Raw genomic sequence first — 17452 nt, forward strand, 5'->3', positions numbered from 1 at the left:
GACGACAACATTCGTGTTGTAAAGTCGCGATACAAAACAGGCGCAAGCGTCCCGGACAGCGAAACACAACTTGACTAACATCAATTCTGTGAACGACTGAATAATCCCTGCCTGCTTCAACGTCTTTATTGCCACTCCTAGACTATAAAACAGTCCTTCTATTCATAAAAAATATCACATTTTTGTTGACAAGTTTCTTTTTTCGAGATGTTTGTATTCTTCTGCCCTCAGGTGACTTAAGACTATCACAGTTCACAAATCCGTTAACCGTCAGGGTTTTTAGGGCACCACTTCCTGTGGTGTGTTTTAGGTAAGTACAGCCTGGAGGCTGTTTTTTGGGGGGTTGTGGGTTTGCTCCTTAACATAAAACCTGTGAATTCAGTGTTCCAGCCCCAAGTTCCTTCATATGTGGAATTCATAGGCTGATTTAGGCGGCAATAGCTCAGGAGGTAAAGCACTCCTCTTGGGATCAAGAGGTTGCATGTTTGATTCCAGGCTCCTCTGTGTTATATATCAAAGTGTCCTTGGGCAAGACACTGAATCCCTAATGCCCCCCATAAGCATGGCTGCTATCGGTATGTGTGTGAATGGGTAAGTGTGAAGCACATTGTAAAGCCCTTTGGGAGGTCTTAGTTCACTTGAAAAGCGCGATATGAATGCAGACTATTTAGTTAGTATGTTTAAATCCAAATGGTACAAGATGTCGGTAAGAAACAGCACTGTTATTCTTATATAGTAGTTGCCCGTGATAATTTTACGGCCGAGTAATCATTATTTAATGTTGTTTATGTTTTAATTTTAACGGTACAATATTTGACCACTAGGTGTCCGTGTAGCATACAGTGCGACCGTAAATGAGTCCTACAAGGTAAAAGGAAAAAGAACTAGCTACGGAGAGTCCGGTGATCAGACAGTAGCCTTCTCCCTTAATTTACCAGGGTAGCCTTGCAGGGATTTATCTTGTCACGCGTGACTTCCAGTATTGCACAATGTCTGACCATTTCCTTTTTTTGCACTATGATGTCTATGCTTGCACCAATGTATATGCGGACTATTTTTGCACCATGATGACTTTGCACCAAATGCAATATTGCACAACCGTTACGATACAACGTTATCACGACAACCCTGTATGTAACATCCCACATGCTGACATTGTTGTGTAAATACCATGTAAATTATAACTATAGCCTTATTCCCCTTGTTTTATAACATTATCTTCTCTGTTCCTTTATCTTCTTGCTCATACCCTCACTATGTGTAAAACTGGAGTGTCATGCCCAATTTCGTTGTCACAATATGTTAACCCATTTGTAACAATGACAATAAAGGTATATTCTATTCTATTCTATTCTATTCTATTCTATTCTATTCTATTCTATTCTATTCTATTCTATTCTATTCTATTCCCTCAAGTATTGAAGTAATTCTGTTATAGTTGTTACACTCTCAGTACTCATTAAACCCTAGACAACGTGATATAGGTTGAGACCAGCTTGGTTTATTTATTTATTCATTTTTAAAGAAAAACGCCATTGTAGTAGCAACCACCCCAGAAAGTGGTGTTTTTGGCTATTCATACATTTTAAAGCCTTTATAGTATACATTCATAGTATAGTATCATTTCTTCAGTAGGCCAGTATATGTTGTTTTTAAATGCACATTTAGCTAAGAACATTTTTAGGAAGTGGATATTACAGTTTTAAGCTTTTATTAAAGGGACAGTGTGTATTAATCGACAGCTAAATGTCGCTGCTTCGTGAAGTGCTACCACAAAGTAGTGCTAAAAAGCAACAGAAGGATTAGAAACTACAAAGACTGAAAGTGACCAACTTTTTTCTTCGCAAGGTTAGTGTTTTTTGGGGCATCCGTAGCAGCAAGATTGCAGAATAATAAGTCAGCTGCCTCTATGTGAGGCTCCTGTTATCTAAATTTCTTGACCTATAACTATTTTAAACAATACACGTTTATTATTTATATCAATATTGGTATCAATATTGGTAGGAGGCATTCAATAATACACACTTGAACGAGTAATGTTTTTTGTTTAGGTGATACAACAAATTGCAACTCAAACTGCTGTATAAAATATTTAATACATGTATACAGCACATTCATCTATTAATTAATGTGTGTGTAAAAAAAACAAATGCACATAAATAAAATAGAAATACAAACTTATAAGGTTCAGACAATCAAAATAAAAAAATGAATAATTTGAATATCGATACAAAAACTGCGATAGCAATAATATAAATGATTTCATGATTCTTGATTCACTATACCTACTTGTTTTAATAATATTGTAGTATTCGTTTTATGTCCCAGTTACAACACTAATGAAAGTACTATTTACAAAAACATTATATATAATTGTACAAGTAAGCACAAAAGCACAAGACAGGAGGTGTCCGGCCCCTCAACAAGATTTAAACTTGTGTATTTGGCAAGATAGTGGACAAAAGCAAGAACAGAATATTGTGGAAAAAATATATTACTTGACAGAAGCGAGATGGACTTTTGCAAAATTGAAAATTGCCGTATATTCCAGACCATAAAGTGTTCTTAAAAACCCAATTTGGCCAGAACTTTGAAAGTTCGCCTTTTAACCTGGTGCACCTTTAAACAATGATTGTGCAATGATTGATCAAATCGATTAACATGGCTAACCTTATTTGTAAAACATTGTCATATTTTATTCAGACATAAGGCGCACCGGATTATAAGGCACATGAAATTGAGGCTACAGTAAGAATCCAAAATCGCAAGAAAACTATCACACCATTTTTACGGTATGCTGATTTGTTCAGTGCATTCTGATGGGTTAAAGAGTCACTCTACTTCTTCACCAACAAATGTTTGAGAATGGAGAAAACAAAGTATTTTAAAAATGCTGTACAAGCTATTTTATAAATGTATACATATTGAAACGAGACGTTGTTGATGCACAGATTGAGAAATAGAGAGACAGTTTAACCCGCTAGAATGCACTATGCAAATCAGTGTTGCTGGCACAGTAATAATAGTGTGATAAGAGGATAAGCTCTAATACATCTTTATGTTATTCATGGCACTGGTGGTCTACTGGAAAGGTGTTGGTGCTCTCACTACTTGGGTTTAATTCCCTTTTCCCTAAAATGTTGTGATTTTGTCCCGCGACCAATAAATCATTGCATTAATATACAGACGCTGCTCGACCTACAAAAGAGTTCGTTCGTAGGTTGAATTTGTTCGTAAAGTTGCTTCAGTGCTATGTTTTGTATGTTTAAGGTTTATATAAGTATCCTGTATTGTTTTATACTAAAAAATAAACATTTCATAAAATAATATGCTCTATAATGATAATGTTGCTTTTAACTTACTTTTGGAAGATGCGCTTCAAGAGGTCCTACTCCGAAAAAAAAAGCGTTCCAACCATTCTCTCAACCGTATCAAGCTTTTTTATTCCACTTTTGTTTTAAAAAGAAACGGCTCACTTTTCTTCACACTTTACACCAACCGTATTAAATGGATGCACGAGATATTAAACAAATAAAAACGTTCTCTCACAGTACATGTTGTTATGATTACCCATGGACCATGAAGTAGAAGCCGGATTTCTTCTTCGGGGTGGATGCTGGGTGACCTCTCACAGTGCCACGCGGCGGAAAGAAGCACTACAGCACAATCCTCTACTCGGAAAATGGTGCACACATTACAAAATCTAACTAACAGCAATGTCCGGATATTTTTCGACATCCCGAAAAAAAACGTTTGTATCTACCATTTTGCGTAAGTTTAATGGTCGTAAATAGGGGAGTGTCTGTACACCATGAGTGTACATAGAGCCCAACGGTCATAAATGAACACACATAGTAGCTCTTACTGTAGTCTGTTTTATGTAACTTTTATTCTGGTGCATCTTATGTATGAAGAAAATATGACAAAAGACTATTTTTTTGGGGTACGTCTTATAATTTGGTGCGGTAATTACAGTACATCACCCTTCTGCAGAAGACTGCCTCACAAATGGACTCGGAATGCCCGTCCGAGCCGCAGGGTCAGACATGGAGCGCCACGGCCTTTCAAGCGTGTAGGCGGGTGCGCTGCTTTGGTCTGCTGCTTGAGGATAATCCCCTCTGATATGCTGATTTTGCCGCTATGCACTTTTCTGCCCCACTTTCTGACGGCCCCGAAATGACTCTGCTCGCTTTGAACAGTCGACGGACAAGACGGCTGCGAGGAACTCGACCGATTTGACTTCAGAGGAGAACGCAAATGAACGAATAATTGTCCGTCCGTTTTGAAGAAAATGCACAAAAAAAGTGCACTAGCAAAAACTTAGCTTGTTAGTTTTGAGTAGCAGCCGGAAAAAGGATATACCAGTGCCAACCAAATTTTTAGTAAAACTGATGTTCGATGGCCTGTTGAAAATTGGATTTTAGGGCTTTATACAGTAGAGGGATTTCCTTGAGTATTCGATTGTGTACGTGGTTAAAGTATTATAAATCCCCCCCTCATATCTTTCAGATTTAATTTCCCCCTATGTTCCGGTCCGGAGCCTTCGTTTTGAAAGCGCTGGGCTACTGGTGATCCTAAGAGCCAAGAAGATTTCTGCAGGTTCCAGAGCCTTCTCCATCTGGGCACCGGTGCTGTGGAATGCTCTTCCCCCTGAGATCTGATGTGCAACCTCAGTGGAAATGTTTAAATCTAAGCTTAAAACCACTTCTACTTTAAAGCATATGAATAACCTATATTTTTTGTCGACAATATCTGTGTATTATTTGTTATTGCAACATCCATTGCAGCCTGGTCATTTTCCTCATGTTGATGTTTTTGAGTTTTTCCCTGCTCTCATGTTGGTTTCAGATCAGGGGATGGTGTAATAATAGTCTGTGCAATAACCTGTGCAGTCCTTTGAGACTCTTTGTGATAAAGGGCTATACAAATAAAAATGACTTGACTTGACTTAAAACCATATAAGGAAGTCATGCAAGTTATCTTGTAGCCGCCCTTAAGATTTTGAGACTGATTTTGAAGTTTTTCATTAATTTTCCTCAAAAGAACTATCTAAAAACTGCTGGGGCATAATTCTTGCCAGACCATCTGCAAATTCCAGCTAAATCCAGTCTGAACGAGATTTGGAGTGAGTACAAACCTTAAAAAAACCCAGGCAATGCCCATTGTGAACGACACAGAGCTCGTTCTGACTGCTCATTTACAAACCTAATACAGATTCTTTTTTTAAAATTGTATTTTAATAAAAACCTCAATAGAAATGTTTCGCTTCAACAATTGTATTTACATGTCTAGTCTCGCAACCCGGATGTCGATGAGAACACACAGAAAGGAAAAAGCTCTTGTCTTTCGGGGAACACTCGGCCAGCCCCTGATGTACATGTGGCCCTCAAAGAGTAAAAGGTTAACCTCATTAAGTATAAAACTATTCTCTCTATTTTTATTTCATAAAGATGTTGTGCATAAATCATTGACTTTTTGCACGTGCTTTTTGATGACTTTGATCTGAGATTCTGCCTGTCTCTATAAACGTTGAGTGTCCTCCATTGAGGCTACCATCCCTCTAAGCTTTGATGGCTAGCTTCTCTTCGTCACAAAGAATGTGGCTAGCTTGCAGATCTCCATCAAAGGGTAGAGCTCGCTAAGTAAAACGGTACAACTTAAATGATTAACGTAGGATTGCAATTAAATCCCTGAAAGACATTTTTAAAGAAATCTGTGCTCTACTTTTTAAAACAGAGCTTGCCGTTTATTTCCAGGATTTTCAGAATATTTTTTGAGGATCTTCTCACACACCAGTTCACCTGCTAACAGGGTGTTTGAATTATCTATATTAACAGCTGGTCAAGGTCAGTATTACACCACTCTTATAATGGGTCCTTCTATTATGTGTGTTTTAAAAAGCATTATAATTTTATTTCATATTTGCATATTGTATTATGGATTCGGTACACTATAATAATAAAACAACATAGCATTAAGTAAGCTCCTAATCAATTAAGCTAACTAGCCTGATGCTAGGTATTGGTTTATTTTATATTATCCCGATCAGGATTTAGGTCCTTAAGTCCTACTCAGTTTTTTTTAGCTGATACTTCTACTCTCCCAAAAATCAAATTCTAAACTAATTCTAAAGACTTTTGCTTCAATATTTGACCAATACATGTCGCTGTAATGTGTAGTGCAACCGAAAACGAGTGCTACAAAGCAATATAGGAAGAATTCGAACTTGAGGAGACTCAAATTGACTAGACCGCAATATTTCTGTTCAAAGTTTTAGTTTTTGGGTTTGGGGGTGTTTGTAGCAGCAAGATGGCGACAATAATGATACCTCTCTCTTGGGGAGACAGATGTTATGTAAAATAAATTTTAAAAAGATTAACCCACAAGTATTTAAAAGGCACATTTATATAATGGTTCATGCATTTTGCTAATTATACAAATAAATTGACGCGTTCTAAGGGATGGGCAGGGCACCTGTATGATGCAGTAGGGGTAAACCAGTGAAAGCTGTCGGGCCCTGCTGTTGAACAAAAGAGTGTGTTGTGTCACACTGACCCGAGTGACACGGTCGCTTTCTTGTGTCCCGTTTCATCTGGAGAAACGAAAGCATGACAAACTTAGGTGCAGAGGTGCCTAACGTGTTTGGGTGTTTGGGCATTTGGGTTGGCCATGGTCCAAAAATGTTTCTGTGTGTTTTTTGCAATTTTTTCCCCTTTTTATCTTCTTTCTTATTGTATGTGTTAGTCTTGGCGTCAGTCACCTCTCTTGAGGGATATGACCAAGGTTGATAGATAGAAATACAAATAAATATATATTTTTTCAATTAATTATGTATTTTACCACTACATGGGGCTTTTTATTATTTTAAGGTATTGTATCTGGTTTCTCTAATAGAATGATAAGAATCAGCTTAAATTTAGCAAAACTTGTCTTGTATAGAAAGCAAGGAGGTGGTAATATGTGACATAATATAAATTTAGCTGTAAAGAAAAATACAATTCACAGTAATTCACTGCCAATTATCAATTTCATTCTTTATACCATTAACCTCATGAAGATACCAATGTGAAATGTTATCAGTTTAGGTAAGCCTATACATTTACTTGATTTAACAGAAAAATATGTTGAAATACTCAGGGGCAAAAGAAAATACAATTAAAAGTGGGGTGCCTCATTAGAAGAGTCTTTAAAAAGTAGAATATTTTCTCCATTTAGTATGTGTTAACGATGCCCAACTGAGTTCAAACAGCCTCTATGATTTTTTTTTTCCCTACCGCACTTATCTGCTTTTATCTTAGTTTGAGCACTGCTGTTCCAAGACTCAAAACAATTAAGGAAGCAAAAAGGGGGTTGGGGGAAGAGGGGTATTGAATGATGTCATGCTCGTTCCCGCGTTCTTTGTTAGTGTAGCCTGGTGAAAGTAAGAAAAGGCCTGTTTCAAATACTGTCCAAATGCCGACCCAAACCCCCCAAAAGATTAGAAAATCAGATTTTATTCGTATTTGAGGCATGCGTTGACTGAGGCTGAAATCATGACTTTCAGCCAGGAGATGGCACCAGAGAGAAGCAAATTTTCACGTTGCGGACACCACCTTTAACTGCTTCACTGCCAACAATCCGTTTTAGGTTCAATACTCTTGACGGTTTAAGACGTCAATCCTCCATTGTCAATTGAAGTAGGTTGGCAATGTGTTAACTCTGCTGCCAGTGAATGAGTTGAAATGGGCAGAATTTACTTTCAATAATCAATAGTTTATCATTTTGAGGGTAGAACAGAATAAAACTGTCTTTTTGTCATTGATAACAGCTTTGTGAACATTGTTTGCAACGAGAATATACTTGGCACTCCGGGTACACGTAATAAAGACCGAAAAGAGAAAAATGAGTTAAAAGAACTTTAGGATAAATAGGCAAAAATATTTACAAGGTAAAATGCTCGCTTAGGACAGAGTGTGAGAGCAACCAAGAACATGTGAGTCCCTTTTTTATTTATTTGGGTCACGTTCAAAACCTGCAGATAATAAAGCGCTAAATGTCATAGCCGTGTACTAAAGACATGCCCTTTTTCTATTGCCAGATTTGATTTCAAATGAATTGCATCAATAATTTGCGGCAGATGCATGATGCCTGTTCGGCAGATCAAATTCATCATGAATTATTTGCATGCATGTTTCCTTGCTCATTGCCCTCCTTATCTTGTGTTACGAGCACACACAGAAAAACACAGCAACACGTGTCCCCTCATCCCCAAGCCTGAATTTTTTGAAGACTGCAATGGCAGTATGTGGTTGCTCTTTGAAATGGGCGCCTGAGGCCAGCAGACAGAGACGGTGTTCTGAAATTCCTTCCTACGCCTCGATACATCCTACCAATGCCCAGTGCAGGCACGCGCACAAGCTAATAGCGATATGTGATTTTGGAAGTGGTGAGTACTTATTAGTGTTGTTTCTGTTTAGTTTGATTTGACTCTTTTACTACTTCAAAATGATCATTTCTGTGGTAGTTTTTTAAGATGGTGTTCATTGACTATGGTAATCACGCAGTGTATTTATGCATGCCAACCCAAATTTTATATCATCAGTAAAAGTTTTGATCGCAATCATTGAGTTTCACTGCTCCTTCTCTTACTTGATATAAATAAAACAAAATCACTTCTGTCAGTTCAACCTATAGTCCTGGGGTGGCGAACACGTGGCTCTAGAGCTGCATGCGGCTCTTGGCCAATAAGAATGCGGCTCTTTGCCTCATCTTATTTTCTATATACTGTGGCTCTTTGCCTTGTTTCATGTTTAGTTTTTTTTGTGTGTATTGAGGGTGGACACTTTCCTTGAAATCAACACAAGAACAATACTTGTTGTATTGTAAGGAGAGGAGTGTGTTATGGGAAATAATACATTTTTAATTGTGTGCGTTTGTGTGTGTCTGTCATGGCAGGTCAATGCGTGGTGTGGCTCTTTGACTCTCACAGTTAAAAATTTCGGCTCTTTGTGTCAAACTTGTTCGCCACCCCTGCTATAGTAGGACATCTCTATAGGGTAAGGCATTTGGGCAAATCACCGGCGATCGGTTTAGGCCTTTACTTAGGAAGGGATACAGAGCCCACAACAGGAAGGACTAATGACTGGTGATCAATCACAAAGTTTATGATGTCACGCAGTGGGCCAAGAAATACCCAAGAGGCATTCGGGTCATCACGCCAGAGAGGACACCACGAAATAACTGAGCATCGTTTGGATTTTGGATTTGGAGCCACCCCCTGTCGGATACTTGGCGGAAACTGAACCCAGCCAGGACAGGCAGAGGAATGTGAGTTTTCCCTTCCAAATTTGATCATAAAGATCGCAAATTCATGCCCCTGCCTCTTTTGTACTTCCAGGTAGTAGGTGTCTATGACTTTCAGGTTTTGCAATCAGGTTTGAGTCTTCTCAGTCCACTTGCTCACATCCTGATGCTGGAGGACCTGGCCTGGTCGCTCGTATGGATCAGGGCAGCCCGATGATGCTCTGTGCCGTCTTGCTGGCCACTGCTTTTTTCCTTGCTCTCATGTAGGTTTTAGATCAGGGGGTGGTGTAATAATAACAATCTCTGTAGTTTGGAATAATCTGTGGCCTGTGCAGCCCTTTGAGACTCTTTGTAGTTAAGGGCTATACAAATAAACATTACTTAACTTGCTCAGGTAACAGGAACATTGTACTCCCTGCATTATCTTTTTTTACAACAAATTTACAAATTCAAAAGCGGACCATTTTCTGGTGAGTTGTTTGCAAAAGGACAATGCCTAACTCGCATTGTCTACTGTTTAAGATCTACCCCGAATGGGTGTAGCATGATTTGGGTCACTTGTTGGTCTTCCAAAAATATTCATCATAAAATCATAAAAATTTCTCATTGACTTACACGTTTTCTCTGACCACTGAGCATTACTTGGGTCAAAAATGTTTATACTGTAAAATAGATCCCTCATTTATTACAGGAGTTATGTTCCAAAACAAACTTATGATAGTCGAAATCTGTGACGTATAAACATTTTTTTTTTTAGAATTAAATATTCCGTCATACACTGTAACCAAATAACAAACCCTTTTAACATGCTCAAGCATTTGTTTAAAAAAAAAGAGAAGTATAGTATAGAAGTAATTTTATTTATTTTATAAATAACTACTGTTCCTGTCAGCCAATCAGACTGCAGAACACAATGCAAATCCCTGAAGTAGTGAAAAGTAAACCGAGTTATAGAGTGGGATTAGTGTATATTAAATTATGTCATATTTTAAATGTAATTATTTAAGTAAAATTTTACATACAAATCGTGGCATATTCATATACTCTAAATACAGTTCGGTCAAAACTGGACTTAATTTGGGTCCTGTTTGGAATCAATAGTGCAAAGTAGGTTATCATCATGTTGACAACTTAATGGCAGTACTTGCAACTGAAGTAGTTGAAACCTGCTGGTAAGGAGGTGCAGGCAGATCCCCCCCGTGGCTGTGCTCCGAATGGCTGCAGATACCATACAATCTGCGAGCGGCAAGAGTAGGGCGCAGCCATAAAGAGGAGTCGTCTGCACTTACCCGGAGGAGGGAACCGGAGCTCCACTGTGGGGGTCCCGGCAGCAATGGCTGGCTATTCAGGTGGTTGTGGAAAGTAGAAACAAGAAGGGAGAGGACCCATCTGAGGACTGGAGGATGCTGCTTGGGAGGGTGGGAAGAAATCCCACTTGAGAAGACAGAGCTGTGCCCCTGCACAATAGTATTGCCCTTTACATATTGGTTAACTGCTGTTAAAAGTGTCGATAAAAATTGTTCAAACCTCATATTGTTAGAATATGATATAATGAAATTGTGAATGTATTTAATTGCTGTTAAAAGTGTCAATAAATCCTCATATTGTTAGAATATGATATAATGAAATTGTGAATGTGTTTAATTGCTGTTAAAAATGTCGACAAAAAATGTTCAAACCTCATATTGTTAGAAAATGATATAATGAAATCGTGAATATGTTTAATTGCTGTTAAAAGTGTCGAGAAAAATTGTTCGAACCTCACATTGTTTATTTGCTGTTAAAAGTGCCAATAAAAATTGTTCAAACAAAAAATTGCTTAATTAAATTTAAATTAGATAACAGTTAATGGACATTTCAGTTACTCGATTAAAATTGTTTAGGTTGAACAGGTTTATCTGATCATCAGCAAGACTCCTTCTGACTGAACTTATTATGTTTTTACCTCTGTATTAAGTAAGCCACTAGGCCTTTGTCTGATTCTAATGCTACACAATATGTCAACTTGGTTGAGGTGTCTCTTTCAATGCAATATGCAATACAATCACAATAAAAACACTCTCCATTTTCGGGCACCTTTTCCTTCCCTGTGTAGGACTTGGTCTGGTCTTTGTCTTACTATCTTTGGTACTTCACTTGTTATGTTCCATTTTAAGGTGTCCTGGGAATGGGATCAATGGCGCTCATCTTCTTTGCCAGGTAAGTGATTAAATACCGCATGGCTTATGTTAAATCCTCCATATAATGTAAAGGTAATGTACTGTACTGCTGGTAGTTTATGAGTTTAAATCATTGTAGAATGCTCCTGTATTGGAGAACAAACCCTCAATTGCGCCCAGATTTCAAGACGGTTTAGTGAGATTCGATCTGCAACCTCAGTGGAACTGTTTAAAACTAGGCTTAGAACACACTTCTATTCTATAGCTTACGAATGACCAATATTTCACGTTGACAATATCTGTGTATTATTTGTTATTGCAACATCCATTGCAGCCTTGTCATCCTGGAAGGGGGATTATTTTATGTGCGGTTCATTTCTCAAGGTTTCTTCATTTTCCTCATGTTGAGGTTTTGGAGTTTTTCCTTGCCCTCATGTAGTTTTTAGATCAGGGAATGGTGTAATGATTCTGTGGTTTGCAATAATCTGCGGTCTGTGCAGCCCTTTGAGACTCCTTGTGATTAAGGGCTATACAAATAAATTTGACTTGACTTGATGAACAAAATTGAGCCATGTGTCTCATTACTCATACTTGTTTTACAAGGAACTACAAATGCAACCTCTCATTCTCAATATTTACATGTCCATGAGGTTGCGTTGAAATCAAGTCCCAACAGTTATGATAATTCAAATCATAATACTGGAATGCATGGTTTCTGTAATAATGATAGGAGGCCGCTGCGGCAAAAAGCCACCCAATTTTTTTTGTACAGTAGCTGCTTGTTTTTATGCAGGGGTTGCAATTCAAAAAGGTTTTGTGTTAGTCAACATATGTGAAGTAGAACCCTTTATTTGTTTAAATATCAAATACTCTACTATAAATTTAAACCAAAGAACAACCCCTGTTTACAGGCTCAAGCGTTTGTTTAACAAAAGGTGGGGTGCAAATTTTCTCAATTATGTATGTGTTAATAATTGCCAACTCAGTCCAAAGAGCCTTTGTATATATTTTTTCACTTTGGCTATCTGCTTTTATTCTACATGTTCATCTTGGTTCCGGCCACGGAGTGCATTGGGATGGACGAACAAAGACGGTACACGGGGGTTGTCGAGTATTTCACGCGCATGGTGGTTGTTTTTTTTTCATTGTAGGATGAAAATTGCAAAAGTAAGAAAAGGAATGTTTCAAATACAGTCCGAATGTTAACCCGAAACCCCGGAAAGATGAAATAAGAATAGTGTAATTAAGTGCGTCTAAGAGTGCCATGTTCATGTATGCGGCACACAAGCAGCTTGACAGAGGTTGCAATGATGGTTTCAGACAGAATATGTCGTCAGCGGTTAGAACATTTTAAATTTATGGACAACACCTTGGACAAATAAAAATACACCAATTTGGCCCCAAAAAGGTGAAATATCCTCTTGTTTTATCAGGGTGACGATATACAGTATTATCGTGATATTTTTGCTAGTTTTAGTTGGCAGGCCGTATTTAAAACTAATTAAAAATGAATTCCTAACATTCAAATCTATCCACCTTGCTTCAGGTTATATTTTTTATCATCGGTGAATGTTATTGGAAAAACAAAAAATGCTTTCACCTCCCTTTAGCAAGTGTAGAAGTCCAACTTTGTTGGCGAAAGAAGGAATCTTCCTCTAGCTTTTGGTGCTTTTGTAGGTCCAGAGCGTTTTGTCGACAAAATAACAATTAGAGGAACTCGACCATAAAAACTATTGCACGTACGGTACAACTTTGACCCAAACATTACTGACACACACACAGACACATGCAGAAAAGGGGTGGGTAAGTGTTTATCCAATCAGAACGAAGAACACAATGCACGATGAAAATCTGCGAAGTATTGAATCACAAAAAGTTAACTGTTATGCAGCGTTGGATTACTGAATAAATTCCAGCCTTTTTTTGTTATCTTGATATTTTGTGTTCACTTTTAAGGTTTCTGGAGAGCCACGGGTTCATGTGGGTGACTCAGATGAACCACCTACTGATAGACATTGATCATGAAAAGCAGCAAGACTGGCTCACCAACATTTCCCCGATATTATCATTACTTAAACTTACATTTGCATGGTGGCGGCACGGCGGATAGGTGGTTAGCACGCAGCCCCATGGTGCAGAGGTTCAGGGTTCAAGTCCAGCTACCGTGTAGAGTTTGCATGTTCTTCCAGTGCCTGCGTGGTTTTCCCGCGGGCACTCCGGTTTCCTCCCACAAATTCCAAAAACATGCATGTCAGGTTAATTGGCCGGTCAAAATTGTCCCTAGGTGTGAATGAGCAAGAGAGTTGTCTGTTTCTGTGTGCCCTGCAACTGGCTGCCAACCAGTTAGGGTATTTCCTGCCCACTGCCCGAAGATAGCTGAGATGGCCTCTAGCATCCCTGTGACCCTACTGAGGATAAGCTGTGCAGATAATGGATGGATGGACATATGCATTGTGTTTTGTCAATTAGTTGCAAGCCACCTGTGACACAGAGAACTCTCCATTACGTGGACATCTCAACTTTAAAATTGAACACCAGTACGTCTCTCAAGCAGTTACACTAAAAAGAGTTATGGTAATAAATCATTTGGCATTTTCTCATTTCAGTCGTTTTCCAATGATGCCACATCACAACTATCATCAAGTGGCGGCGCTGTTGCGCACCTTGTGTGGTAAACAAAAGCAACAAGTAAAGACACTGAGGAAAGGCGTGATTCATTTTGTAGGTCAATGAAGACCTTGGGGGATTTCTGGCTTGATGCATATCTGCATATATGACTTTATATGACATTTGGTTTGGTTCTATTCAATAAAATAGATCGTGGATTTTGGGAACGTGGGCAGGAATAATGACAAGTGTCAAAGTTAGGTAGGATAAATTGGAATGACCACAAGAATGTACAGTATCAAATATCATTTAATCATCTTGATTTGAAGTCATTCCCCATCATATTGACAATCCTTTTGATTTCCAATTCCCGTATGAATACATTAGAGCAGAATAATTCAATTAAGACAAGTGCAGAAAAACAGCACAGAGTAAAATTCATAGATTGCATGCGGATTGAAACTGCAGACATGCTATTCTTGTCTCCCTGCTTCCTATTGTAAACAAAAGTGGGCAAATCATTTAACAACAGCATTCGATGTATGTTAAAACGTCTGGCACAAATTATGCTGTATTCACACTGAAAACGGTCATTGATCATTGAGATTGTTATCAACAGACACAAATACTGTACATCACATTTAATTATTTCACACAAGGACACATTAATTTGCGTGCATACAAAACAGAAGAAAATAAATATACAATTGAAATGTGTACAATGTGTAAATATGCTGCAAACAGCATTTGTTAAAAAAAATAAGTGGGTCGGGGCATGCATCTTCAGTTCACGCTCCCGGAATCGATTCGTTCCTGACGACGCTTCATGACCTCTTGAAGTTCGCTGTCGCCGCTCGATTTCTGCCAGAAATAAATTCACCAAAGGCATATTATTATAAATATATTTACATGAGAGCGTGAGTGTGTTTTTAAACTCAGGATTAGGTTCAAAATGGGAAGCCAATGCAAGGCAGATCGTTTTAGGTCTCATTTCTATGTTTAAAATCTGTAGTCTTTTTACGATAATTGTGAAGTAAAATGGCGAAACAACAGTTTGTTGAACTCCCAGGCTCCTTGAGGACCTAAACTGCATTTCTGCTTTAGGTCAAAGGTGGCAGTCTTGATTTTGAACAACTACGCAATGCCTCTTTGTCTATTAATAAGTTTGGCAGAAATGAGCTCTCCGGTGCTCATGTGGGAACTATTATTTATTTTGTGTAGATCCCCAAGTATTCTACATCCCGATCCTCCAGGTGATTCCAAGCAGAGAAACCTCCAAAACATGCAGGACATGCGGCTCTCCAGGACCGGGTTGGCCACCCCTGGTAGTAGTTAGAATTGTTTTTACTTTTTTCCAGTGAAGTAGGTAAAATATGAATGGACGAATGGACAAATGAACAGCCTTTAGCGTTAGTTTCGAAGAAAACTAAACAGCAGAAAATACAAAGATCCTTAGTTTGAAGGTCAAACGTAACTGGTAGGAGATTGACTTTACTAAAGTATTTGCCTTGTTGATAAATGAAGAAAGGAAGAGCTTCTAATCTTCGATGTGCAAGCTGTGTGTTCAGGCTTTGTTCACAATCGGTTACTTAAGTTAAATATTAAAAAAAATTAAAGAATGAATATAACTATTTTACTTTCCTTTGGTTTGTAGTTTACTGACATTTAGTTTTAACAGCGAAAAAGGTTTTGACTAATGATGTGGATTTTTGGAGGTTGAAGCCTGATATAATTTTGTCTTGTTTAAATATAATGAATGGAATTACTCCTATGTACATTTAATAGATTTAGGATGCATATGTTTAATGTTTATTTGAGTTACCTGCCTTTAAGTTTAGTTTATTCTCAAACCCAGAGATGTCAGTGATGAGCCCAGCTGAGGCTTTGGATGTTAAAGGGGCATTGATTAGGTCATTGTATTTCGTATGTGGTTATTTTCAATTACAGTAATTGGTAATTCAGTAGATTTTTTTCTTTTAAACTTGAGGCAATGTGTAATGTTTTGGCTCGTGTTTAAGATTTTCAACCTGATAACTACAATCTGTTAACCAACAATGTACAATCCATTACCCCTACTCTTATTACTGTAACAAGGAACCCCCTCATCACCACCTCAAATTTCAATAAAAAACAAAGAAGGGAAATGGACTGAGTTGATCCTTACGTGATCAAAACTCTTTCAAACTGAGGACGAAATCAAATCAAAACCAAACAACTTGTCATTGTCATTATACAATCATATAACGAATTTGGAGGGCTTGTCCTGTCAGTGCAAGTAAAACTAATGAAAAGATTGATTGGAAAATGTGATTGGACAAAAGATCATTTTGCTCAATTGAAGTAAATATTTTTTTCTTTTACCAAAAGATAAATCTGTAAGAAATATATATTTTATCCCACAAGTTTTCAACTTGACCAAGTGTCGCTCCGTGCCTAACCTCGATTAGCGTCTTCTGCACGGTAATCTGCGAGAAGACGCGAGCGCCTTCGTCCCCGCACACGGCCTTTAGCTCTTGCTTGTTGAGCGAAAATAACTGAGCTCCAGTAAGGATGCCCAAACATTCCACGGTCCTATTTGTGGAAAAAAACGAGGTAAAAGAAATTTAGAAGTATTGGATTCGATAAAGTGTTGCTTGCATAACTTACGATCCGGAGAAGCCTTTAGCAGCGAGCCAAGACTTGACTTGTTCGGCGCTAGAATTGTACGTGAGCGGCACTTGAGTGGAAGTCTGTCGCTCCACGCGGAACTTTCTGGCAGGCGGCTGACTTTTGTTAGCTGTGATCATCATCAGGAGCTCGTTGTTGACCTCGTCCATCACTGAAAGGCAACGGCAAAGTTAATCAACCGAAGGATCATCGGAAGTGAACAAAAAAAAAACAAAATGAATGTAAAGTTGTCTTACTTTTGTCTTTGTGTCGACCTTTACCGAAGCTGTCTCCCGGGCTGAGGGAACCAGGCGAAGGCACGCTGTAGCCTTGCTGTGCACGCAAAAACATACAAAGGAAATGAGTTCGTAACTCTTCGATTACTAGCCAAGAACTAAATTTACTAGTGCCTTCTAGTGGTACAAATAAAACTCACTCAAAAAACAAAACAAAACATTGATTTAAATACATTATCTATCATACCAGTGTTGATTTTTCCAAAAAATCCCCACCGAGTTAGTCCGACATCCAGCTGTGTATCACTGGCCCTCTCTTGTTCCAGATGACACAGTGCCATCTTGTGGTCAAATATTACACACTGAGACTTTAACTGTCACTACATAAATCCATCCATCCATTATCTGTAGCACTTATCCTTAGTCGGGTTGTGGGGGTGTTGGAGCCCATCCCAGCTATCTTGTTGGGCAGGGGACACCCTGAACAGGTTTCCAGCCAATTGGAGGGCACACAGAGACAGA

The 17452-nt window shown here is 38.4% G+C and overlaps 2 protein-coding genes across 3 annotated transcripts in view; one reads left to right on the plus strand and one right to left on the minus strand.

Moving 5' to 3' along the window:
- The first annotated feature begins 562 nt into the window (after positions 1-562).
- Positions 563-14218, plus strand: fads2 (fatty acid desaturase 2). Its single transcript, XM_088340439.1, is given in 11 exon segments — positions 563-575; positions 3976-4072; positions 9073-9191; positions 9194-9306; positions 9377-9482; positions 9485-9525; positions 11378-11481; positions 13398-13492; positions 13909-13978; positions 14048-14151; positions 14154-14218. Coding segments are annotated over 11 exon segments (927 nt in total).
- Positions 14219-14339: 121 nt separating this feature from the next.
- eps8l2 (EPS8 signaling adaptor L2) overlaps positions 14340-17452 on the minus strand; it is a 29218-nt gene continuing 26105 nt past the window's right edge. For both annotated transcript variants that reach the window (XM_088340110.1, XM_088340109.1), the window contains 4 exons: positions 16952-17027; positions 16695-16866; positions 16487-16619; positions 14340-14909 (listed from right to left, as the gene is read on the minus strand). In XM_088340110.1, the coding sequence (XP_088196236.1) occupies positions 14832-14909; positions 16487-16619; positions 16695-16866; positions 16952-17027 (459 nt within the window). In that variant the 3' untranslated portion in view covers positions 14340-14831. The remainder of the gene's footprint in view (positions 14910-16486; positions 16620-16694; positions 16867-16951; positions 17028-17452) is intronic.

This window comes from Urocampus carinirostris, chromosome 7 (assembly GCF_059441175.1).
Source record: "Urocampus carinirostris isolate Australia breed hairy pipefish chromosome 7, RoL_Ucar_1.0, whole genome shotgun sequence".
Taxonomy (NCBI): domain Eukaryota; kingdom Metazoa; phylum Chordata; class Actinopteri; order Syngnathiformes; family Syngnathidae; genus Urocampus; species Urocampus carinirostris.